Source organism: Leucoraja erinacea, chromosome 23 (genome assembly GCF_028641065.1).
Source record: "Leucoraja erinacea ecotype New England chromosome 23, Leri_hhj_1, whole genome shotgun sequence".
Lineage (NCBI taxonomy): Eukaryota > Metazoa > Chordata > Chondrichthyes > Rajiformes > Rajidae > Leucoraja > Leucoraja erinaceus.
The window spans coordinates 31467873-31495106 of record NC_073399.1 but is presented as its reverse complement, the minus strand read 5'-3'; the positions used below and the strand labels follow the sequence as shown (position 1 = coordinate 31495106).

Below are 27234 nucleotides of genomic sequence, written 5' to 3'. Positions count from 1 at the left end.
TGTACAGCATAGCTGGTGAGATGGTACCAACCTCCTTTTGCGTGCATATGTACACACACACACACATATATGCACACAGTTGCCAATGTGGTTGAAGCCATTGAATGTTTGTCCATGACTGACAGACATCAAAATGGTTAATAACACATCAAACTTGTTAAATAATTGAAAGTATTATAAACTTATTCTGGTATTGAAAGCACCAAACCATTTGCAAAACAATTTTGAAAAGTTGAAACTTCCAAATAGCTTATTTTGCCAGCAGCCAATCCTTTACATGGGGACTGCTGTGCTCAAGGCAAGTTTACCCTATTTCAAGTTCAGCAGGTGAGCTGGGGTCCACAAGCGCAGCAAGAAGACTGCCACGGCCAGGGGCAGAGGGTACAAAATGCCACTACCGACGAAGCCCATGCACTAAGGCTGCAGAACTACGCCACTGACACGCTTAAGTAATTTTGAATTACTTAAGATTAGAAATGTTCCTGTAATGCAAGTGTTAAGTTATATGTTGGATGCATCTTCAAAACTGCACAAATAGAAATAGAAAACAAGGCAAGCACTTTTATTATTTAAAAAGAGACTAGTTGAAGGATATGTGAATGATTTATTACCAGACCAGTGGTAACAGCTATTGCTCCATAAGGACAAATATGCAATGTTTAAGTATAGATAAATCCAACAGAAATATTCAGTGATTTTGTTCCAAGGAAATACTACTTGTCTCAGAATATATTAATAACTAAATTATAGAAACTTAATTCAAAATCAAAAAACTGAAATGTTTTCAGTCATGTTTCAAATCCAACAAGTGCATTGTTACACTTCTAAGCAATTAATCGTCTGGTTTAAGTGTAAAATACACTTTCTATTCCTAACATGTGCTTGTAATAACTCTTCATTTATACAATTTTAAGTGTCACGTTTAAAATAATACAAGATATTCATTTTTGACCATGTATTCTGACAGTCATAAGTATTGAGAAAATGTGATATTTCCAGAGCAGGCAAGATTTAAAGTTACAGTATTATCATTAAAATGTATTGTTGTTAGAAACTGCAGTGCTGAAAATATTTACATTGTAATGGCATTTGTCTAAAAAATGAATTACTTTAAAAATTGATCGCAAGTTACAGATTCAAGGATTAATATACAAGTGAATGAGGAAATGAAAAATACAAATAAAATGAAATCGAGCTGATGGTACAGGTTGCATTTGAGATTTTTTTTTTTTGTAGCTGCATCATTATTACAATCAGCTACCACCAAAATTTGTCCTTTTGGTACATATTTAATTGCAGACATTCCAAGTCACTACCTGGAGATCATAGAGCTGGAATGTGACTGACTCGATGTTGTTGTAGCAGCACTGAGCTGGGAGAAGCCACTATGACTAGATTCGAGACTCGTCATGGATCCCCTGGAATTAAAATAAGTCAAGTCACATTTATTTATATAGCACATTTAAAAAATAACTCTCGTTGGCCGAAGTGCTTTACATTTGTTATAAGAATAGTATAAACAAGCAAACTACATACATATATACATATAGCCCTCGCTCAGTGGACGTCAGGAAAGGCTTGGGAGTATAGATAAGTTTTTAGTCTTGACTTAAAGGAGTCGATTGGAGGGGGCAGTTCTGATGGGAAGAGGGATGCTGTTCCACAGTCTAGGGGCTGCAACCGCAAAGGCGTTGTCGCCCCTAAGCTTATGCCTAGACCGCGGGATATTCAGCAACCCCAAGTCGGCCGATCTGGAGGTGGAGTGGTGGGTGAGAAGACTTAATAATAAGATTTGATTTTGTGGCTTTTAATACAAAACAAATCTTTTTTTTTTTTTTAAATAACAGCTGTGTTTGAAAATTCTCCTTCTTTATTCCTAAATGTATTTGTAATACTTCTGTAAATAAAATCATAACATTGAAGAGGACCAAAGATTAATCTGATCATTGTTCTTGTACTGGGTCTGCAAAGTGGGGATCTAAGTATTCCACACACACTTATATACTGGTTCGCCTCTTAAAAAAGTATCATCCCACTTGGTTCTTTCCTTAAAGATCTTCTAAGTCTCTATCCCAAAGTTAATGACACAAAACAATGGAAAACTGTTTATTTTTGTTAATAATTAATATTCTCCAAAAGTTTGAACAAAATCTGTAAATTAGTGCGGTTTGTTGTCGGTCTTAGTGGCCAAAAGCCTATTGATCAGTCTGGTCAACATGAGGAATTAGCGTAACGGTGACAGATACCCTACTGAGAACTACAGAATAAGTAGATTCAACTCTAGTGTAGTTTAATGGTATTCGATCATAAAACATTGGAGCAGAATTAGGCCATTCAGCCCATCGAGTTTGCTCTGCCATTCAATCATGGACGATCTACTTTTCCCTTCTCAACCTCAATCTCTGTAACATTTGATGCCCTTACTAATCCTATCAGTCTCAGCTTTAAAAATACCCAATGACTTTGCCTCCACAGCCTTCTACGGCAATGAACTCCACGCATTCACCACCCTGTCGCAAAATAAATTCCTCCTCATCGCCATTCTCAAAGGAACATTCTTTTATTCTGAGTTTGCACCCTCTGGTCCTAGACGATCCCACTGTAGACCCACCATCGATTTTTCGACATCTTTGGGGCCAGAGCCTTTCTGGAACATCTGTTTTGCTGGACCAACAGAGCTACTGGCCTCCGAGAGGAGCTCAATGGTACCGGATCAGTTACCGGATACCAGGAGCCAAGATATCGGCCTGCAAAGTCGGCCTCGGAAAGCGGCTATGGGAACGGACCTGCCAGCTCCGGCTGGAGTTTCAGAGCCCCAGCCAGCAGGAGGCAAATTCGACCTGCCGATCGGCCGCGGAAGTCCTGATGAGGTCAAGATGGGCTGCCTCACCCAGCCTAGGCACCACACTTTCAGGGGGATTTCAAGTGCGCTCTGGTAATTTTGTACGGATATATTGGATTTGGTACTTATCATGACACTGTGTAGACATGGTAATGCATTTGTAGTTTGTCCCTTACCTGAAATCGTCTGATCCTATAACTTCAGTGTAATACATAACTTTACACTTGTGGGATGAGACCTGCAATGTTGCCAGCACATCATCTACACGAGGTAGGTTGGTTGTAGCAAAAGAAGGCATATTGTGAAATTTCCACTGAAGTATATAAAAACCAGGCCATCTTGTTACATGTGAACCCTGTAAATAATGTAGAGGATTGACGTCATTGATTAATTCAACATTTTTCTAAAAATATACAAACGCAACTTAAACTGCACATCCCATCAAATAACTCAAATTTCACTGTACCTTAATTGGTGCATGTGAGAATAAGCTGACCTTGAAACCTTGAAGGATACACGGAGTCTCAATATCTTGACCACAGTCCCAAAATAACATTATAACAAACTAACAGTAAAAAAACTGACCTGGACACTTTCTCCTTCTTTACAGATCAGAGGTGACTCCACCATGCTATAATCCATTCCTAGTTGCCATGATTTATCTATCAGCTGCACATTATTTCCTCCAGGGCATGTTATACCATGAGCCCCAAGAGTATCCTTTTTCGGAAGCTGAGGTGCTCGCTTTGAATGATAGATGTTGAAGGCAATATCTCCTTTTAACACATCAAAATCCCAGGTTATCACAGAAGATGCATCCACTATTTCAATTGATAACTGCAGAAAAAAAAATTGAATACACAATATCAATATGGGCAACACATGACCTTGGGTAATGTACTATGTAGATTTTGCACGTTCTCCCCGTGACCGCGTGGATTTACTCCAGGTACTCCGGTTTCCTCACACATCCCAAAGTATAGGTTTGTAAATTAATTGGCTTCTGTAAATTGCCCCTAGTGTGTAAGAAGTGGATGCAAAAGTGCGATAACATGGAACTAGAATAACCGGGAGAATGATCACCAGCATGGACTTGCTGGGCCAAAGGACCTGTTCCCATGCTGTATCTTTCAATTAATCACCATCTGGAGGATCTTTAGGGGAAACTCAAAGACAAAACTGCCTTTGAAGCAATAAATTGTGGATATAACATTTTTAAATAGCTTAATGGAAAACAATCTTACCTCATGAGGTGACCCTTTGAAAACACTTGCCGACTGATAGATAGTTTCAGTCAACAGCCTGATGTCATCATTGTCCAGCTCTTCCGGTGTTCTGTACATAGATTTAGGGATTAAACCTCCTTCTGGAACTTCACACTACAGAAAAGTCATTCAAACATTGTAAGATGATATTTCTGGATCAAATTTTTCTACATTTAGTCAAATGCACAGCAGGTTAATGTCAAGGATTGTGGGGCCCGATGCATTGAAGTAGTAGCATGAACATCTGTTACACATTTATAAATACAGTGAGCTATCAATAACTGATTACAAAATGGAGTCTGGGATCCGCTATTGCCGATTCTCCTCTGTAACCAACGAGAATGATCCTGGGAACGACTGGGTTAACATATTTAGAGCATTTGAAGGCTCTGGGTCTGAACTCGCTGGAATTTAGGATGGGGGGGAAGATCTCATTGAGACCCACAAAATAATGAAAGGCCAAGATAGAGGTGGAAAGGATGTTTCCACTAGTTGGATAGTTTAGGGTCAGAAGGCACAACCTCAGAATTGGACATGAGGAGGGATTTCTTTAGCCAGAGGGTGGTGAATCTGTGGAATTCATTCCCACAGACGGTGGTGTAGGCCAAGTAACTGGGTATTTTAAAAGCGGAGAGTGATAGGTCTTCATTAGTAAGGGCGTCAGAGGTTACGGGGAAAATGCACTAGAATGGGGTTGAGAGGGAAGAATAGATCAGCCATGGACTGAACAGTCTAATTCTACTCCTATGTCTTATGCAAAATAAATATTATCAACAGCTACATTTTTTCCCTTTCTGTGAACCAACAAAAATTGTGCATTTGCCTTTATTATTGTCCATATTAGACAACGGCTGGTCTTAAGTACATGTACCAGTGCCCTCCATAATGTTTGGGACAAAGACCCATCATTTATTTATTTGCCTCTGTACTCCACAATTTTAGATTTGTAATAGAAAAAAATCACATGTAGTTAAAGTGCACATTGTCAGATTTAAATAAAGGCAATTTTTACACATTTTGGTTTCACCATGTAGAAACTACAGCAATGCTTATACATAGTCCCCCCCATTTCAGAGCACCATAATGTTTGGGACACAGCAATGTCATGTAAATGAAAGTAGTCATGTTTAGTATTTTGTTGCAAATCCTTTGCTTGCAATGACTGCTTGAAGTCTGCGATTCATGGACATCACCAGTTGCTGGGTGTCTTCTCTGGTAATGCTGCCAGGCCTGTATTGCAGCCATCTCCAGCTTATGCTTGTTTTGGGGGCTAGTCCCCTTCAGTTTTCTCTTCAGCATATAAAAGGCATGCTCAATTGGGTTCAGATCAGGCGATTGACTTGGCCACTCAAGAATTAACCATTTTTTAGCTTTGAAAAACGGTTGCTTTCACATTATGGGATCATTGTCTTGCTGTAGAATGAACCGCCAGCCAATTAGTTTTGAGGCATTTGTTTGAACTTGAGCAAATAGGATGTGTCTATACACTTCAGAATTAATCATGCTACTACCATCAGCAGTTGTATCAATGACGATAAATGAGCCAGTGGAGTATAGAGGTAAATAAATAAATGATGGGTCTTTGTCCAAAACATTATGGAGGGCACTGTATACAACACAACACCAATGTTGATTGATTAATTAATTCTAGGTATTAATTAATTCTAGGAACATTAATTAATAATCGATTCATTAATTAATTCTAGGTATTAGAATAGATAGAATTTATTAATCCATCATTGGTATCTCGTTGCTTCTTTTATCAGACAAATCAAGACATTTGTGGTCGTAGATTCTCACCATACATTCGCCTCCAAGGAAATCAGGGATCACTTCTTTGTCTATGTAATCAATGAGCCCTCCAGGTCCCTGGTAGTCATTCCCTGCATAGATTAGAAATTTCTTTCTTGTATTGTCATCAATGAAAGGACTGACCTAAAGTCAAAAGAGGACACAAAATCACAACATTCAATCGAGAAATATTTAAATATGTTTAATCAGCTTCTCAGCCAAATCAACAACTTACCAATGTCCACAGTACTGGAAAAACTCGAGGTGCCCTGAGAATTAACAATCGACCAAGTGTTTCTGGATAGTTAGCCTCAACCACCTCAATGATTCTCAGCAGTGCCTTAACACCAGGCCGCCAAAGATGCCTCATGTTCAAACCTTCTAAGTCCACCAAACATGTCCATGAGCTATTAATAAAGTAAGCATTTTTTTAGTAAAAGAGTGCCATGATATTCAGAGTTAATTACTGTAACATTAACAGGAAATTAATTTATGTTCGATGCTGATTGATCATGGTACTTGTAATTACCTGATGGGTCTTCCAAACACATTGGTGTTTTCTTCACATCGTCTTAATCCTTCTTCATTAATAGACAGGACCTAGTTTAGAACAAGAACAACATATGGGCAAAATGATTCTCCATTTAAAAAAAAACTTGTCTTTTCTTTTTAACTGAGCACTGATTGTACACAGTAAAATAATCTACTGGAAGAACTGAGCTATTCAAGCAACTTCTGCAGAACATAGAACAGTACAGGAAGGAACTGCACAAAATTGCTGGAGAAACTCAGCGGGTGCAGCAGCATCTATGGAGCGAAGGAAATAGGCGACGTTTCGGGCCGAAACGCGAGCAACACCGGAAATTGGAGGAACAGCACCTCATATTCCGCCTGGGCAGCTTGCGTCCTGATGGCATGAACGTTGAATTCTCCCAATTTTGCTAGCCCTTGCTATCTCCTCCCCTTCCTTAACCCTCGAGCTGTCTCCTCCCATCCCCCCGCCCTCAGGCTCCTCCTCCTCCCTTTCTCCTTCCTTCTCCCCCCCCTGAAGAAGGGTTTCGGCCCGAAACGTCGCCCATTTCCTTCGCTCCATAGATGCTGCTGCACCCGCTGAGTTTCTCCAGCAATTTTGTGTACCTATAGAACAGTACAGCACAGGATCGGGCCCTTCAGCCCACGTTTGTGCCAAACATGATGCCCAGTTAAACTGATCTCATCTTCCTCTATTATGATCCATATTCCTCTATTCCCTGCACTGCCATGTGCCTATCTGAAAATCTCTTAAATGCCATTATTGCAATTACGAAATTTGCACAAGGGCATATATGTAAATTAAATGTTCCTATCACTTAAATGTTGTTTTATTTTTTTCTTGTTCATACAGTGCCCTCCATAATGTTTGGGCCAAAGACCCGTCATTTATTTATTTGCCTCTGTACTCCACAATTTCAGATTTTTAATAGAGAAAAAAAAATCACATGTGGTTAAAGTGCACAGTCAGATTTTACTAAAGGCCATTTTTATACATTTTGGTTTCACCATTAAAAATTACAGCAGTGTTTATACATAGTAGTCCCCCCCCCCCCCCCCCCCCCCCCCCCCCCCCCCATTTTAGGGCACCATAATGTTTGGGACACAGCAATGTCATGTAAATGAAAGTAGTCATGTTTAGTATTTTGTTGCATATCCTTTGCATGCAATGACTGCCTGAAGTCTGCGATTCATGGACATCACCCGTTGCCAGGTGGCTTCTCTGGTGATGATTTGTCAGGCTTGTATTGCAGCCATCCTTAGCTTATGCTTGTTTTGGGGGCTAGTCCCCTTCTGTTTTCTCTTTAGCAACGGCATGCTTAATTGGGTTCAGATCAGGTGATTGACTTGGCCACTCAAGAATTGACCATTTATTAGCTTTGAAAAACTCCTTTGTTGCTTTAACAGTATGTTTGGGAGAATTATCTTGCTGTAGAATGAACCACTGGCAATGAGTTTTGAGGCATCTGTTTTAACTTGAGCAGATAGGATGTGACTATACACTTCAGAATTCATTATGTTACTACCATCAGCAGTTGTATCATCAATGACGATAAGTGAGCCAATACCTTCAGCAGCCATACATGCCCAGGCCATAACACCCCCACCGATGCAATGGTATGCTTCGGATCTTGGCAGTTCCTTCTCTCCTCCATACTTTGCTCTTTCCATCACTCTCATATAAGTTAATCTTCATCTCATCTATCCCCAAAACCTTTTTTCCAGAACTGTGGTTGCTCAAGTACTCATTGGCAAACAGTAACCTGGCTATCCTATTTTTGCGGCTAACCAGCGATGTGCATCTTGCAGTGGAGCCTCTGTATTTCTATTCATGAAGTCTTCTGCGGACAGTGGTCATTAACAAATACACATCCTAACTCCTGAAAAATGTTTCTGATCTGTCGGACATGTGTTTGGGGATTTTTCTTTATTATAGAGGGAATTCGTCTGTCATCAGCTATGGAGGTCTTCCTTGGCCTGCCAGTCCCTTTGCGATTAGTAAGCTCACCAGTGCTTTCTTTCTTCTTAATGATGTTCCAAACAGTTGATTTTGGTAAGCCTAAAGTTTGGCTGATGTCTCTAACAGTTTTATCCTTGTTTCTCAGCCTCATAATGACTTCTTAGACTTTCATTGGCACAACATTGGTCTTCATGTTGATAAACAGCAATAACAGTTTCCAAAGGTGATGGAAAGACTGGAGGAAAGACTAGGTGCTGAGTGCTCTCTATACCTGCATTAAGGAGGCAATTAAACACACCTGAGCAATTACAAACACCTGTGAAGCCACATGTCCCAAGCATTATGGTGCGCTGAAATGGGGGGGGAGCTGTGTATAAACACTGCGTAATTTCTACATGGCGAAATCAAAATGTGTAAAAATGGCCTTTATTAAAATCTGACAATGTGAACTTTAACCACATGATTTTTTCTATTACAAATCTCGAATTGTGGAGTACAGAGGCAAATAAATAAATGATGGGTTCAATCCTGACTACAGGTGCAGTCTGTACGGAGTTTGCACGTTCTCCCTGTGACCACATGGATTTTCTCTGGGTGCCCCAGTTTCCTCCCACTGTCCAAAGGCGAACAGGTTTGTAGGTTAAATGGCTTATGTAAAAGCTAAATTGTCACCAGTGTGTAGAATTATGCTTGTGTATGGGATAATTGCTGGTCGGCGCGGAATCAGTGGGCCCAAGGGCGGGTTTCCACTGTATCAAAGTTATTTTTTTGAAATTAAGGACATTAAATTTTCATAAATACTTAGCACGTTGTGCTACTTCCATAATTTAATTTAAAAAAACTGTTCAACTGGCATTGTGGAGACAAGGGCTTTCGTTACATCACCCAAACCCTCCTCGTATAAAGGGACAAATGGATCAGGCTTTCCTCAGCTGGACAAGCACTGCTGTCCACCAGCTGGTTCCAAGATGTTCCCGCACCATTACACACTGTTGTTTTAGTTAAGGAAACATTCATTTTATTTTAAGCCCCTTTGGGCCACAACTTGAGTTTATTGCTAATTCTAAATTAAGTGAATGGGATTTCAAATAAACCCTGTGGAGCTTGCCATCTGATTTTAAATGATTTTAATGCTCTGTTTTATGTGGTACTTAACCGAGAAGGAAACAGTGCCAATTAAACTAAAGTTTTTGCAACTGATCAATGGACAATCACCTAATGAATAGAATTATGTCAAAATGCCCATCACAAAATCATTGAATCATTACATCGGGCATTTTAATTGTTTTATTGTTCAGATTAGAAAGATAAAATTATCAGCTTTAATGGAGTGGTGGTTTTGCTAACAACTTGTACCTCTGGTGCAAAGCCAGAAACCAGAGCAGATTAAAATGCAATCTTCCCTCTCATCTCCCCACACGAGAGCTCAACAAGGGCGGCACACGGTAGAGTTGCTGCCTTACAACGTTTGCAGCGCCAGAGACCCGGGTTCAATCCCGTCTGCACGGAGTTTGTACCTTCTCCCCGTGACCACGTGGGTTTTCTCCAAGATTTTTGGTTTCTTACCACACTCCAAATGCGTGCAGGTATGGAGGTTAATTGGCTTGGTGTATGTGGGCCGAAGGGGTCTGCTTCCCTGCTGTATCTCTAAAAAAAGTTTCCTGGTCATCACAGCCACAGTCCATTGATGTGAAATGAGGCAAAAGATTCTATACACTGCACTACCTGAAGAAACCACAATATCTAAAAGCCATTTGCGAAAGATGTGAGCTACAGCATGTGTTCATTTTTAAAAGCAGGTGCCTCACAGTATTTTTGCTGACAATGCACAATTCCACTAATTCAACATCCCGTATACTAGAAATAATGGAATTAGATCTGATGATTACATTGCACTCACATGCCGTAATAGTGCTTCCTCTCCAAGTGCTCTGACAAGACCTTTGGTATCCATTTGTCCAAGTCTTAAAATGTATAACGGTCTCCCATCTGTTTAAAAGCAAATTGTAACACGGTATTACTTGTTCCTATTATTAATAGTGAAAGTAAAATGGAATGATTTAAAAAAAGATTCAGCCAACAGTATTTAAAATCCTTTGATTTTCAAACTTAAGGAAATTCAGATACTCTCCATCAATATGAAAAATTGAGATGAAAACATGCAAAATAATTAGAAAAGCAAATCATTGTAATGTTTATTCCACACAGCACCTAGTTAGTATATTTAGCAAATATTTTGTCAACATTATTACTGTCTGTGATTACGATCAATTGTTGCTTAAATAAATCTAGCCACAGCACATCAGTTTAATGAACCAAAAATTCACAAAATAACAAGAACTATTAATTTTGGTCTCCTGCATTGGAAGCAGTTCAGAGAAGATTCACAAGGTTGATTCTGGGATGAAGGGTAAAAATAAAGAACTGCAGCTGCTGGTTTACCAAAAGAAAGACAAAGTGCTGGAATAACTCAGCGGGTCAGCAAGCATCCCTGGAGAACATGAATAGGTGACCTATCAGGTCGGGGCCCTTCTTCAGACTGGAGAAGGGTCCTTGCCTAAAACAGCACCTATCTTTGTTCTCCAGGAATGCTGTTTGACCCACTGAGTTACTCCAGCTGTTTGAATCTTTTCCAGGATTGTCTTATGTAGAACAATTGAGCAAGTTGAGACTACACTCATTGGGGTTTTGAAGAGCATCAAGTGATCTTAATGAGTTACTCTAGCTGTTTGAATCAAGATGCGTAAATGCTAAGTCAATGCTTCCTTTTGCCAGAAGGTCTAGTACCATGGAGCAACAACCAGAATAAGGAGGAGAGAAATGAGCAGTGATTTCATCCCAGACAGTAATAAATATAATTAATTCTCTTGCCAAGAGCTGCAGAGGCCGATTCACGGAATGCATTCCAGATAGACAGTTTTTTAGAATACAGTAGAGTGAAGTATTATGTAGAATGGGCAGAAAAGTATAGTGTAAAAGATGCAGATTAGCTTTGAAGTTGAGGGGCATTTTACATTAATAAGAAAATTCTATGTTGTGCCACTGATCTTGGAGGCAAATATTATTACCCTGCCCCTAGCTCATTGTAGTCATTTTGCAGATTTATGACATCTGTCAAAACCCGCAAACATTTGCGTGGTTACATGCAAGGCCATAATTACTTTGTGGTTATTGGGTGGTTAATAGAACCTAGCACTTTAAGCAAACATTTACACATTAGTACTGCGACAATTGAGCATAAAATGAAAGTTAACATTTTATTACCTCGGTCATGATGATGCCAACCTCCGGTGTAATAATCAGGCAACACCTGAGGTGGTGTCCAAGTCTCCAAGAGGTAGTCGACTTTGTGTTGTTTGCGCCAAGTCAAGGACTGGCACAGAAGCTCTCTTGCTTTATCAATATTGAAATCACGTGCTCTTAAGAAGCGCAGAATGTGTTCATCCTTTGGAATCTGTGAAAACCGTAACACAACAACAGTTATGAGAGAAAAAGTTCAATTTCCTTTTAACTGAAAATTTTAAAAAAAACAGTTCACTCGATCAGTTGTTTATCCAAATTTTGCAGTTTCTGATCCAAATCATTCAGTTCAATAAAATGTTGGAGTAACTCAGCAGCTCCGGCAGCTTCTCTGGAGAAGCCATCATTTGCTAGGCTTTGTCCCATCCCCACCTCGCTTCCAGCTTTCTCCACCTCCTACAATCAGTCTGAAGAAGGGTCCCGACCCGAAATATCACAGAAATAGACATTCTGTGGGTACGATTGTGATATTTAAAAGACCATTAGACATTGGGACCCCTCTTCAGACAGATTGTAGTAGGTAAGATATGGAGTAGGTAGACTGATAGGTAGATATAGGTGTAGGGCATTTTGGATTTGTAGATGGTTGGAAAAAGGTTGGACTGAAGAAAGATCCCCACCCAAAACATTGCCTTATTCCCTAGCCATATTCTCCAGAGATGCTGCCTGACCCACTGAGTTATTCCAGTATGTTCTGCCTCACTTTGCAAGCCAGCATCTTCCATTCCTTATATGGTTGCAGTCCTGGTTACTGGCTCAGAACCACAGTAGGAATACTAATTTAATAATAACAATGCTTTAAAGTAGTTTAAACTTTGCGCATGAAAACTGGGAAAGTCTACAATGATCGTGCCACTGAGCAGATTAAAAAGCAAGTTATCGAATACTTGTCCCTTTACCTCCCCCCTCGACTCCGTTCAAGGACCCAAGCAATCGTTCCAGGTGCGACAGAGGTTTACCTGCATCTTCTCCAACCTCATCGATTGCATCCGCTGCTCTAGATGTCAGCAGATCTATATCGGTGAGACCAAGCGGAGGTTGGGCGATCGTTTCGCCGAACACCTCCGCTCAGTCCGCAATAACCAAGCTGACCTCCCCAGTGGCTCAGCACTTCAAATCCCCCTCCCACTCCGTCTCCGACCTCTCTGTCCTGGGTCTCCTCCATGGCCACAGCGAGCAGCACCGGAAATTGGAGGAACAGCACCTCATATTCCGTTTGGGGAGTCTGCATCCTGGGGGCATGAACATCGAATTCTCCCAATTTTGTTAGTCCTTGCTGTCTCCTCCCCTTCCTCAGTCCCCCTGCTGTCTCCTCCCATCCCCCAGCCTTCGGGCTCCTCCTCCTTTTTCCTTTCTTGTCCCCGCCCCCGATCAGTCTGAAGAAGGGTTTCGGCCCGAAACGTTGCCGATTTCCTTCGCTCCATAGCTGCTGCTGCACCCGCTGAGTTTCTCCAGCTTTTTTGTGTACCTTATCGAATACATTAGCTGGTGAGTCATAGAATCATGCTGTGGGGCAGAGATGGAGGGAGGAAGGCTGCAAAAAAAAGTTTTGAAACTGATGCTTATTGTATCTACCAAGGCAAAAATGGTTTGCGAGGATGTTATTGCTACTGGAAGCTACAGTTGTTGGGTCTTCTTTCCCTAGAGCATAGGATTTAATATAGGCATATAAAAACATGAAGTGTACAAATAAGGTGAACAGCCACAGCCTTTTCAGGATATTGAAAAATTAGAGGTCATAGGTTTACGGTGAGAGGGAAAAGATTAAAAGGAAATCCGAGGGGCAAGTGTTTCCCACACAGGATATGGCGCATACATAGACGAAGCTGGCAAAGGATGTGGTAGAGATGGGTACAATTGTGATATTTAAAAGACCATTAGACAGGTAAGTGGACAGGGAAGGTTTGGAGGGATAACGGCCAGGCACAAACATGTAGCATTAGCTTAGTTAAGCAACTTAGTCATCATGAATGAGTTGGGTCGTGCTTCATAGCTCTATGACCATGAGATTCATTTATAATTTCCTGAATGTATCAGCAAACTAGACAAAATCAATCAAGCTTAATGCAGGGATGTTTTCCAAAAAACTATGGATTTCCTGTTCAAAATGTAAATTACCGATTTAGAGATGAACTATAATTTCCTATTAAAGTTTCATAACTACTATTCAAAATTCTGTAGTTGTGCTTTTATTACATTTCATTATAACACCATTATAAAGTAATGTCAACAAAATTTGTTTATATCAAAACACACCATTTTGTGCATCCATAAGGGAGAAGGCTCTCCAAATTTAACTAATCAGGCTTGTCCCAGATAGGAAACAGAATAAGGCTGCACACTGTTGTCCCATATTTAACAATGACCCTGAATGTACATTATCACTGAGAATATTTTGTTTAGTCGAGATCAATAATAATAACACTAAAAAGTCAGGAACATCAACTTAAAGAACTGACAGCGAGGCAATTGCTTGCTGCCAGGAAGCAGACTAGAAGTGACAGATGGTGAAATACTGGGTCAGGTAACAGGTTAAGATAAACTAGGTCATTCTGCTTTTAAATCCTTACCTTGCCCTTGTGTGCTTCCTGAATCCATGTTCGAAGCCTAATGAGACAGCTTTCTTGCAATGGTGTCAAATCACCCAAATAACGCTCAATATAATCGGCTTCTAATTTATCTAAAACACAATTAGAGCTTAATGTTACACATAAATTAGAAACATAGAAAATAGGTGCAGGAGTAGGCCATTCAGCCTTTCGAGCCTGCACCGCCATTCAATATGATCATGGGTGATCATCCAACTCGAATTGAGGGAGCTCACAAATTGAGGGAGCTCACTCTTTTTAACCTGGAAATGCTGTACTTGTTATCACGTTTAAATATATAATTTTATTAGAAGAGAACGATTGATGTTTCAGCATTTTTAAACCAAATAAACTTTGAAAGTATTACCTATTCCAGGGGCGGGGAACCTGCAGCCTTAAGGCCACATGCGGCCTTCTAGGCCATTAAGTGCAGCCTTTTGAATGAATCTAAATTTTGTAGAACAAATCCTTTTATTTTTTATTAATATGTTTTTGTTCATCTTGTATTATTTTTATTTTAATCTTAAAATGAATCTATTTAAAATACCCGAGTAAAAGAAGATTCAATGAAATAATCCTCCCCGACTGACGGCCACAATTAAAACATTAGTAAGTCATGAGGGCTATTTTAACAAAATAATGTACATTTTGAAGTATATCTAATTGAAGTTTCTTGGATGCGGCCTTATTAGTTACAGCTAACTTAATGCGGCATTCCGACCTGAAAAGGTTCCCCACCCTTGACCTATTCCCATGATTTTTTCATTGGTTTATTTAAATACTTATGAGGAATACATTACTGTTTCTCATTCACGCCTGAATAAAATAAATGAACATGCTCTATTTTTAAGAATGTGCAATGATATGTAAATAGATACGTGAAAGAAACAGGCAATTGAACAGCTAAGGGAATTAAAATCTTAGATGTTTACCATCCGGTGTTCCAGAGAGAGAATCAGGCGAATTATTTGAAGCAGCAATTAAATCCTTATTGACGTGTTCTTCCTTTCTAACTGCATCACCTCGATTGGGAATGGCCACAGCTGGAGAGGATGTCAGTTTCTGGACAGGAACTGGTTTTTCAACGTTAATTTTTAATATTGGTGTCCAACGTGGTGCAGAGGTAATGCCTTCTTCCTCCAGCTGTTTTAGGTAATATTCAATTATTTCTTTCCCCTAGAAAATGTACATACGCAGCATGTTAATTTACAAATTCAAAATGAGTACACAGTTATCCATTGATCAATTTCAATTTATTGAGGAATTTAATGCAGAAGGATAGTCCAATAATCCAATTATGATGCACATTTAATTTGGAGATTGTATATAGCCTATAATCTCGGAATACCCCACCTTCTTTAGCACCTGATTATATATTTAAATATTATATTTGTATCCAAAAGTTAGAATAATTATAAAAATATGACATCTTGAACGACATGCAGTTCCCAAAGTGTTCAGAGAAACAGCATGGAAACAAGGCTTTTTAACCATCTAGTCCATGCCGACCACTGATCACCCATTCACACAGGTTCTATGTTATCCCAATATCTCATCCGCTCGCTACACAACAGGGGCAATTTGCAGAGACCAATTAGCCTACAACACCGCACAGAAATTGGGAGGAAACGTGCAAACTCTGCAGTCGCAGAGAGAACATGCAAACTCCACACACACTCAGATCAGGATCGAACCAGGGTCTCCGGCACTGCAAGGCAGCAGCTCCACCCAATGCATCACTGTGCTGTCCTCACTTTTCTTGTATTTTATTCCAGGCAAATCAATGAACTGAATTACTGTCCGAGAGATAAACACACCACAGTATCAGCCATAAACAATGAACAAAAAACAAGTTAGTCACTTGTTGATTGTTGTGGAAATAAAAATCACTGGGACAGAAGGCAACCCATCTTCTGGTGCGCTGGGATTACAGCAGCACCAGGCAGCTCTTTGCACTACTTCATTGCAAATCAAAGATGCAATACAAGAAGCTAGAGGTGGGTCTGACCAGGAGTAACCAAACGTTTCAAACTATAAAAACGATGTTATGGAGCAAACACAGCGTTGTTTTAAAATGACTCCTACATAAAACACCGATGATCTAAAATTAAAGCAGAGAAAGGATTGACATGGGTAACTATAATTCAGCTTTGGATTTGCAGCTCTACCAGACTTTAGAGATACCGCTTGGAAACGGGGCCCTTTGACTTACCAAGTTGCACCAACCAGCGATCACCCGTACACTAGCACTATCCTACGCAATCTTACTGAAGCCAATTAACGTATAAACCTGCATGTCGTTGTGGGAATGTGGGAGGAAACCGGAACACCCAGAGAAACCCCACACGGTCACTGGGAGAATGTACAAACTCTGTACAGACAGCACCCGTAGTCAGGAAGGCAGCAACTCTATCAGTGTGCTGCCCCTTAACAAATTTAATTTCACAATAATTGGAAAATAATATCAGAGTAGATAGGCATGCATGTATTCTACAATTATGTTAAGAGTTTAAGACTCACCACATTGCTAAATAATATATATAGTCATGATAAATAGCTTGATAGTTCCAGCTATTATCTTTATCACTAGGCTATACCTGCATTCATATAGATAGGATAAAGATAGACAGACATAGAACTAACCCTTTCATTAACATACCTTTTTTATACTGCTGGCATATTGTTTCATTGCTATCTTTTCAACAGTACTTTCAAACCCAAAAAAAGACTTGATATCAAGACTCGCTGACTGCTCAAAGCAAGTCCAATCTTCATTTTCTTGATGAACCTAGTAGCACACAAGACAGGTCATTACTGGTTCACACCCGATTTTCAACAGTTCCAGATAATGACCATCACTCTACTTAATGCAATTTTCCTTTTTTTAAAACACTGCCCACTGATGAAATACATAAATTTACTGAACATTTTAAAATATGGTTTAAACTTTACACAATGTAATATCGTTCACAAAGATATCAAGCTGTTAAAATGCAAATATTTTGCATTAACAATGGTGCAAAGTATATTATCACAAAAGAAGGGCTCAAAATACACGGCTGTTATTATTTCTATTAGCTCACTGCACTTGATTATAAGATGCAATCAAGCACGAGGATTACAGTTAAGGTTCCACAGATCCAGCAACTGGCTACTTAACTGAAATGGGGCTAACCTGGTTTTGGTTTATTGTCACATGTAAACCAGGTACAGTGAAAAGCTTTGTTTTTAATACTACCCAAACAGATCAGATATACAATACATAGATACAATCAAGTCAAACTCAAGTACAATAGATAAAACAAAGGGGAAGGTACAGAGACTATAGCTCTCAGGATTGTAATACGATTATTCCATAGACAAAGTCCAATGCTTTCAATTGATTAGAGGTGACTTGGACAATACCCTAGCTTATGGAAGGACCGTACAGATGCCCGATAACAAGCTGTTTTGGAGTGTGGTGGTGCATGCTTTCAAGCTTCTGCACTTCCTGTGTAATGGGAGCAGTGAGAAGGATGAATGACTGGGTGGGACAAATCCGTGATCATGTTGAATATAGATTCTAATTGAAAGTATGCATAAATAGATGTTTTTAAAAAATGACCAAATTCACACACACACAATTAAAATTCAATTACTGCTGTAAATTATTTGCAAGCCACATGTTATCAAGTATGACCAAGCTCTAGGGTGTGATGTGATTAGGTTGTTACTGATAAGAGCTTTCAAGAGGCAGCAAATGGCTCGAAACTTTGACATGGCATTGAGCATCAAACCCAGGCCTCATCAATGGCAGGTTATTTAATCAGCGTTAAAAAAAACGATGCTAATTTTCCTCACTCTTAATCAAAACGAGTAGAATTAAAGAAATTAATGGAAAAGCAACTCAAAGGCAGCAAATGTTCATCTTTTAAATTCAGTCTCCAAAATGTGCAGTTCATTAATATTAAGAATGGAAAAACAATATTTCTTCACAATAACAATATTATATTACCATTGTTTCAACATTATAATTTCAAGTTAAAACATTACACACTCATTAGCTAGACCCATCAGCAGCCGAATGATTAATGAATTATTAATTTTCTTAATTTTTATTTGATTTACCTCAGCACATTACCTCAACAAATACGTTTTTTTTGTAATGTATTAATTTTCTATTGTTCTAATTCAGTACATTTTGCATCTTAGTGCATCTACTTTCCACTAAAGCTTTGAAAGAAATCCACCACTTAATTTAATTAACCAAATTCAAAATGTGAAATTTGCTTTGCAAATGTTAAAATTTGTGAGCTTCGTTGTTCTCCTGTTCTAATTTAATACATTCCGTGTCTTACTGCAGTTGGTATCTGGCTTTTTCTAAAGGTCTATAGAATGAATAATACTAGTGCAGAATCAAGCTGCTGAATCAGTGTCACAAAATGCAAATGAGCATTCTGCATCCTCTGCCATGAGTGGAAGAACTAGAGCACAACTACATTTACCACGGAGTGTGGAATAAAATATATTTTGGATTTTAAACAAGATGGAAACCAAAATATAATGGGACAACAATGAAAATCTGGGGGGCGCGTTGAGCGATGAAAGAGTAACAGCGTTTCCTGATAGCTCCGACAATTTAATCTTTTTAAATACACAAAAATGCTGATAAAACCACATGGTCCTTTATTGAAATTTTGTTATCAAAACAAAATTTACGCAAACAGGAGAGACAAAGTTGACATGAGGAAGAACCAAGAAATACGATTCAAGCAAACTAGGCCTGGACCAAGCACCACCCTTGCCTAACATGCTGATGCCGGATGAGATGAACGAGGAGGGGGAAGACCCATCCAACAAGGCTGTGCTAGCTGCTATCGCTGTGCTAAGGACTGAGATAGCCCAAATTAAAAGAGCGACATATGCACAACCATCAATAACCGTATCACGAATGTTTACACGGACTTAAGAGAGGAAATAACCACGGCTAAAAGATTTACAAACTTCCATCTCTAAACTTGAGTCGTCGACCTCACACAACAACACTATCAAGGAGATGGAAAAGTCAGCCTCGTTCCACTCGGATAGTGTTAGCATGCTACAACAACAAGTGGCACGTCTCAACTCGGAGCTGGAAAAGATTACTAAAAAATGTGAGGACTTAGAAGGCAGATCGAGAAGACACAATGTCAGAATTATCGGGATTCCCGAGGGGAAAGAAGGGCCCAAACCGAGAGTCTTTATTGCCCAACTCCTGCAGGAGACACTCTCGCTGGAGGAGAAACCACTTATCGACAGAGCACACAGGACCCTCTGGCAGCGACCCGCACCCTCTGAACCTCCCCGGCCCTTTGTAATACATCTACACTACTACCATACCCTGGAAGATATCCTACGCAAAGCGTCATTGACAAGGAACATCCAATACCAATGTAACAAGATCCAGATCTTCCCCCACAACCCACCAACCACCGCGAAACGGACAGCACTCTTCACTAAAACCAGAGAAATGCTACGGGACCAACCCAGCATCAGATCCGGCCTGCTCTATCCAGCGACACTCCTGGTGACCTACAACGGCAAGCAAACTTCATTCACCGATCCCCAAAAAGCACAGGACTACACGGAACACCTCCTCAGAACATGGTCAGACACAACAAAAAACATATAACACACTGGATGGTCCAGCCTCTCTCTATTATATGTTTGTGTTTCACAAGTTCTCTAACTGTTGTTAACTAATTCATTGATACTATCTTATAATCAGTTGTTTTTGTTTCTTATATTTTTGGAAAGTTGCCCAGCTATTTTTAAAGGTAAGAAGTAATGGAGGTAAAACAAGGTTTACAGTTACTTAGTAGAGAAGCTTCTTAACTTTAATATTTAGTTTTTAAAATTTATTATTTCTTTAATTTATTTTTATTTCCCATAGTGAACTCACGCCATAACTATTTTGGTAATGGCTAGAGATATTTTAGCCATTAGCTATTGTTGTTAGGTATGTTACTAGTTCTAATGCAGAAAACACAGAGAAAATCTGACAGGGACAGATCTATTCAGAAAGACCGAACTCTTGTAGATAAAGACACCCCATATGATACACAATTGGGATGCAAAGTAACGCAAGTAATGAGACTAGCACAAAAAAAGGTTTGACATTCACAAGTTGGAATACTAGAGGAGTAAACAACCCAGTCAAAAGAGGCAAAGTACTGGCTAGTTTGAATCACTGAATTCAGATATAATGTTTTTGCAAGAAACACATCTAATGAATGACTATCAATAGACTCAGGGCAAAATGGATAAAATACATATATCATACAACCTTTTCCACAAAGACAAGAGGAACAGCAATATTAATAAGAAAAAGAAACCTTCATTCATAACCTTCATTCATAACGAAACAATTGCTGACAGGGAAGGACGATATCTGGTTGTGACAAGGGAAATACATCCTTAACTCTAGTTAATATATATATGCACCCAATAGCAAGAATTTCATTGTCCTATCTGGAACACATGACAATAAGCTCTCTTGAATCTAGACAACCCTTCATTCTTCAAAAAGGTCTTTGCCCTTATATCTGATATACCTCAAACGAACCTAATAATAGGAGACTCTAACACTGTTTTGGATCCATATCTTGACATCATCCACCAAAAAGATCCTAAGAAACAATTCAAGCGAACTCCTAAATATGTTCCTCAAAAATATGAATCTTTCAGATATATGGCGGATCGAGAACCCTGCTGGTATTGACTACTCTTATTACTCCTCCATACATAACTCATACAGTAGAATTGATTACTTCCCGGTACATACACAATTAATACCCTTTACAACAAATGTTAAATATCACAATATTGGGGATCTCAGATCACAGTTCTCTCACTTTTTCGCTGTACTTGGAAAACATGACCTCATCATATAGTAACTGGAGACTGAACTCGCAGCTACGGACTGAAAAAGAGTTCTATGAATATTTAAAAACCCAAATTAATATTTATTTTGAAAGAAATGATATCCCAGAAACCATCCCTGCCACATTGTGGGAGGCCTTTAAAGCCTATTTGAGGGGATGTGTAATCTCATTCAAAATTGCAAGGAAAAAAAACAATAAAATAAAAATAGAAGAATTAGAAAAACAGATCCAACAGGGACAGGGATAACACACTCTCTCCCTCCCCTGATTTACATAGGAAAACAGCAAATTTGAGATATCAATATAATCAATTACTCTCTGCAAAAATAAGCAAGGCGTTTTTACACTCCAAGTAAAAATACTTTGAATTTGGAGACAGACCGCACAGATTATTGGCACGACAGCTAAGAAAAATGGAGACTGACCGAATAATACATAAAATTACGAGTAACAATGGAACAACGCTAACAAAATCTAAAGACATAAATGATAGATTCCTAGAGTTTTATTCCAGCCTATATATGTCCAGATGCACTGCAAACTCCCCTGTCATGAATGACTTTCTTAATAAATGCAATCTCCCCAAATTGAGTGAAGAAGAATGCAATGGTCTTAACTTTGATCTCCGTGTTATAGAGATTCAAAAAGCCATCTTGCCTCTTAAAACTGGTAAAGCACCAGGCCGGCACCCTACCACTTATGTATTTATTTATTTTTATAATTCACTTTTTTTTAACCCATTATTTATTTATTTTTTGAAATGTTTTTATAAACATGCCATCGATATTCTTTGTATAATACTCAAATGTTCTGTTTTGATATGTACATTTGGAAAAAATGAGCTTGGATAGGGCAACATAATCTGTACCCATTTTTTGATGGCTCAATAAAATCTATTAATTAAAAAAAAAAGAAAATCAGATGTTTGGTTAAATTATAATGTCAGAACACCTTTGTGTCTAACCAACCACCCACCCCCCTGCCCAAAACACCCCCACACCATATTTCTGCCTATAATCTAGCCACTGAAGATAAATTTGCTGAGACTGCAATTTTCTTTCATTTGAATTTGATTTAAAGTATTTTGCAAACTGATAGTTTAGGGGTAACATGAGGGGGAACTTCTTTACTCAGAGAGTGGTAGCGGTGTGGAATGAGCTTCCAGTGGAACTGGTGGAGGCAGGTTCGTTGGTATCATTTCAAAATAAATTGGATAGGCATATGGATGAGAAGGGAATGGAGGGTTATGGTATGAGTGCAGGCAGGTGGGACTAAGGGAAAAAAGATGTTCAGCACGGACTTGTAGGGCCGAGATGGCCTGTTTCCGTGCTGTAATTGTTATATGGTCATATGGTTATGGTTATAACATACAGTGTAACAGCAGAATTCATTGATGACCACTCGGTTGCCAAAGGTTTCATTGTGGGCTTCAATTTTCAATGTCCTCTCCCGCCAGTTCAAGGAGTTCTTCTGAATAAAGTAGATGTAATCAACACCTGCAATCTGAGGTTTAAAGAACAATTACAGCAAAATCTGGGAAACTTCTAATTGTGCAATAATAATAATAAAGATCCTTAATTTTTCAATGCAATAATATAGCATTCTTGTATCATATATTTAAGTCACCAAGAATTGCAAACTAAGAATTAAACAAAATAATCTCCAGTGAGAAAACAGACATAGAAAGTGGTTCATGACACCATTGGAGGGATGCACATTCTAACTTGTTAATGTAACCTAAACGAACATTTTCCAAGAATCAACACAATATACTTTGATACAGTTTTTATGCAGTGTTGCTACTGGCTATGTATGCTCCATTTTAACAAATTTGCAGATGAAAGAATGTAATTGCACAGCTCAAAAAACAGAAACGAAACGAGGAAACACACAAATCATTGCAGTACAAATATATATATACTAGTTGGACGTTAAGTGTAGGAAGGAACTCCAGCTGCTGGTTTACATCATAGACACAAAATGCTGGGGTAACTTAGAGGGACAGGCAGTATTCCCTGGATATAACTAATGGGTGACGTTTCAGGTCGAGACCTTTCTTCAAACCTGAAATGTCATCCATTCCTTCTATCCAGAGTTACTCCAGGTTTTTGTGTCTATCTTAGCTGGATGTTAAATTCCTTCACCAGAGTGAAAAAGATAAACTAATATAGTTACAATTTTTGATTAGATCTACATCTGCACTGGCATATTATTAAAAAAAAGTCAATAGTGATTTTAGGCATGGTGATTTTAGGAAAATAATAGGTTTAAGGAATATTTTAACACTGGAAAGAAAACAAATAATCCACTCTGCCAGTGACAAAGATCATGACTAATCTATATTACTAAAAGTGTGATCTTGACCGCTTTTGGCCCACTGTGCTGCGATTTGCGAGATAACGCCGCCACCAACGGCCATCATTTTTGGCCACCTCGCTCAGAGCCCCCGTCCGCCTTCCGGGACCAGAGGAATTTTCCCATAGATGAAAAATCAGAGAGATATTAATGTTTTTTTTAAATTCCCCATTCTCTCTGCTGCCTTCGCTGGCGGCAGGGGGAGGGACTATAAAACCCGGAAGTGTAGTGCCTCACTAAGTCTCTGCCAGACCCAGGAAGCGAGAGGGTCACGGCTCTCTGAACTGCGAATAACACTGAACGCACGTCTACTCCACGGTGAGTCCCCTCGATGCGGCTCTAAAGTGGCTGCAGCCCAATTGTTTGCCTCGCCTTCTTAACAAGTTTGTGTTCACAAAATGAATTTTGGTTGTCGGGTGGCTGCAGCCCAATTGCTTGCTCGCCTTTAAAAAAAGTTTGTGTTAACAAAATGAATTTTGGTTGTCAGGTGGCTGCAGCCCAATTGTTTGCCTTGGCTTGGCTTTTAAAATCGTTGTAAGTGGATGCCAGCCCAAGAAACCATTTGGCCCACAATGTCTATACCAGCCCTCTGGAAACCAGTACCTTTGGCCCGCAACACCCATACTAGCGCAACAGACAACTGGCGAGAAATATTGGAATTGGTGGAGAGGTGGAATATTGCGTTGGTGACCAGCCCTCCCGTGTGATGCTGGGACCCAGTCCCACTGAGTTTCTGTCATTTACCCACCTTTTCTACATAACATAATTATTAACATCTTTCAATCACAAATTTAAAATGAACATTTGACCATGCATCTATTACTATTGAGAAGCAGGTTTCATACATCTATCATTTGCAACTTTTCACAACAGAAAATCCAACATCTAAACATTAGACATGACCCTTACAGTGCCTTCATTCTTGGTAAATAAATACTGCGCCTTTCATGTGCCCAACATTGTTCACAGTACTACAGATATCCCTACCAGGACTATGTATAGTTACAATCAACGTTCAATTCAACTTTTTCATTAGTTTCTGCTAGTTTTCCATTAACCTGTGATCATCATAGGTGCCAGTGACATTTTGGAACCTCAGTCCAAGCTTTTATTTTATACTTTCTTTCATTCGTTTTAGTTTCAAAATATATTATCTTGCATTTGCCAGAAATTAAACTTATTGCCTATTTTTTTTTCTTATTTACTAATTTCTATCTACTTTTGGGACATCATTTTTTCCTGAATAGGATTCATATCCTAACATTCAAGTCATTACAAATGCATTGAATAGTTGCACCATGCAGATCCTTGTGGAAGACTATAGTCCATACTGGTACCTGCCCAGTGATCCTATTAGCCTAATTTCTACACTTAATAACTACATTTCTAGCCAGATCAATAAAAGGCTTTCACTTTAGCAAACATATTTTCAAAATCCATATAAATAATGGCCATTGACAATCTATTCTCCACTACATTACCATTTACAAATGAAAGCATTCAAGAAATTATATTACTCTTCCCCTTGGTGAAAGAGTCTAGTAATTTTCCAACAGGAAATGTTCGGCAACCGAGCTTAATTCCACACTTTATTTTTGTTATTCAAATATAAATATCTATCTATCTATCTATCTATCTATCTCCGGCACAATCTGTCAATAATCCGGGACCTGGCTCATGAGTTATGCCCCTGTCCCACTTAGGAAACCTGAACGGAAACCTCTGGAGACATTGCGCCCCACCCAAGGCTTCCGTGGGGTTCCCGGAGGTTTTTGTCAGTCTCTCTACCTGCTTCTGTTATCGCTACCTGCAACCTCCGGGAACCCCACGGAAACCTTGGGTGGGGCGCAAAGTCTCCAGAGGTTTCCGTTCAGGTTTCCTAAGTGGGACAGGGGCATTACAATCTCACAGGAATCACGCTCCCTTGCTCCCTATAAATTTACCATGCTCTGTTCCCATGCTCCTTATAAACTCACAGGGACACCGTTACCACTTCTCTTTTAAACTCAACAGATCTTGATTCTCACGCTTCCTCTAAACTCCCATGGTTCACTGGAAATTTTATATTACAGTGTAAAATGTACACAAATCTAAATGAGAAGCAGGTTGAGATATTAATAGGTGCAACATCAAACAGTTCTGAAAATTTTCTGGTTCAACACTATCAAAGTCCCAAGGGTGATGGATTATCTGACTTTAGTTGAGTAAAAAAGAACATAAGCTAGAAACTGCAGTACTATTTATTACCAGCAGATGGTAATGCTGCCATAAAGTAGAATGGGCTTATTTTATAATTTGCCTGCCAAAAGTTAGAGACAAAAACAGAGCAGCATACAAAATATGTTCAAACGAAGGGGCGTTGAATACTAATTTATTCGGTAGATTAGCAGTTAAGACAACCTTTCGCATATGTCCTTACAGCACAGTAACAGGCCCTTTGGCCCACAATGTCAATGTCATACATGATGCCAAATTAAACTAATCTCTTCTGGTTGCACATGATCCATATCCCTCCATTCCCTGCATATCCACGTGCCTGTCTAAAAGTCTCTTGAATACTACTATCACATCTGCCTCTACCACCACCCTTGGCAGCGCGTTCCAGGCACTTATCACTGTGTAAATAAAACCTGCCCCGCACATCTTTAAACTTAACCCTCTCAACTTAAAACTATGCCCTCGAGTCTTTGACATTTCCACATTGCTGAAAAATGGTGTCTCCATACTATCTATGCTTCTTACATACTTCTATCAGGTCTGTCACCAATGCCTCGGAGAATGCAATCCAACTTGTCCAATCTCTCCTTATAGTCAAAACCCTCAAATCTAGGCAGCATTCTGGTAAACTTATTCTGCAACCTCTCCAAAGACTCCCCTTCTTTCCTGCAATGGGGCAATCAGAACTGTACACAATATTTTAATCTTTTTTAAATTATAATTTAGGTACATGAACACACTCACATGACTGTTTTTTATTACCTTTTTTAGTAGTCTCGGCGCATCCACATCCAATTTGCAACGCCTTTCCAAAATATGAACACCCTCATCCTCACTCTTGTACTCGCTGGTAATGTCACTTCCAACAAACATTGGAATTAGAGGGCATGTTGGGAATCGTCTTTCATAAGCCTAAAAGAAAAATAATTATAGCAAATCATACTTTAGACTGAGCAAATATTTTCAAATATTTGTACTGCTTAGGTTCCCTGCAAAGTCATAGTACAAATAGTACATAATACATATTTGTGTAAACCAGTTGCATCTTTCCTGATTGCCTTTGGGCAGGACACTGGTGTCAGTCAAATAGGAGGTGAATATTTTCACTTTTAAATTCAAATAAAGTGCATGGTTACATATTTAGGGACCCTTTCTAAATTAAAAGAATGGCAGGAGAGATCAATCTTGCGTATATGGCTTGCAACATGAGGGAATTCTAACAAGCTCCTTAAAGTTTGGAATATTATGTGGTGTTTTGTTTGTCACATTGTCAGGACATGAGAGGGTGGCGAGGAGATTCATCAGGATGTTACCTGGAATGGAATTCTTCAGTTCTGAGATGAGACTGGGTAGGTTGGGTTTGCTTTCCTTGCAACAAGGGAAGCTGAGAGGGTAGTCTGATATATGCACATAGAAATCAGAAAGGTATAGATAGGGTAGTTAGTAAAAAAACCTGTCCCCCTGTCTCAAATGTCTAAGACCA

The 27234-nt window shown here is 39.2% G+C and overlaps 1 protein-coding gene across 1 annotated transcript in view; it reads right to left on the bottom strand.

Annotated features, from left to right (window-relative positions):
• Window positions 1-546: 546 nt before the first annotated feature.
• LOC129708450 (SEC14-like protein 1) overlaps window positions 547-27234 on the bottom strand; it is a 51135-nt gene continuing 24447 nt past the window's right edge. Inside the window, exons 3-16 of the mRNA XM_055654228.1 lie at window positions 26514-26663; window positions 22551-22682; window positions 16937-17065; window positions 15210-15453; window positions 14260-14369; window positions 11654-11843; window positions 10290-10378; window positions 6428-6498; window positions 6134-6305; window positions 5908-6042; window positions 4087-4221; window positions 3428-3679; window positions 3019-3197; window positions 547-1418 (exon numbers count right to left, since the gene is read on the bottom strand). Coding sequence (XP_055510203.1) covers window positions 1313-1418; window positions 3019-3197; window positions 3428-3679; window positions 4087-4221; window positions 5908-6042; window positions 6134-6305; window positions 6428-6498; window positions 10290-10378; window positions 11654-11843; window positions 14260-14369; window positions 15210-15453; window positions 16937-17065; window positions 22551-22682; window positions 26514-26663 — 2094 coding nt within the window. The 3' untranslated portion in view covers window positions 547-1312. The remainder of the gene's footprint in view (window positions 1419-3018; window positions 3198-3427; window positions 3680-4086; window positions 4222-5907; window positions 6043-6133; window positions 6306-6427; window positions 6499-10289; window positions 10379-11653; window positions 11844-14259; window positions 14370-15209; window positions 15454-16936; window positions 17066-22550; window positions 22683-26513; window positions 26664-27234) is intronic.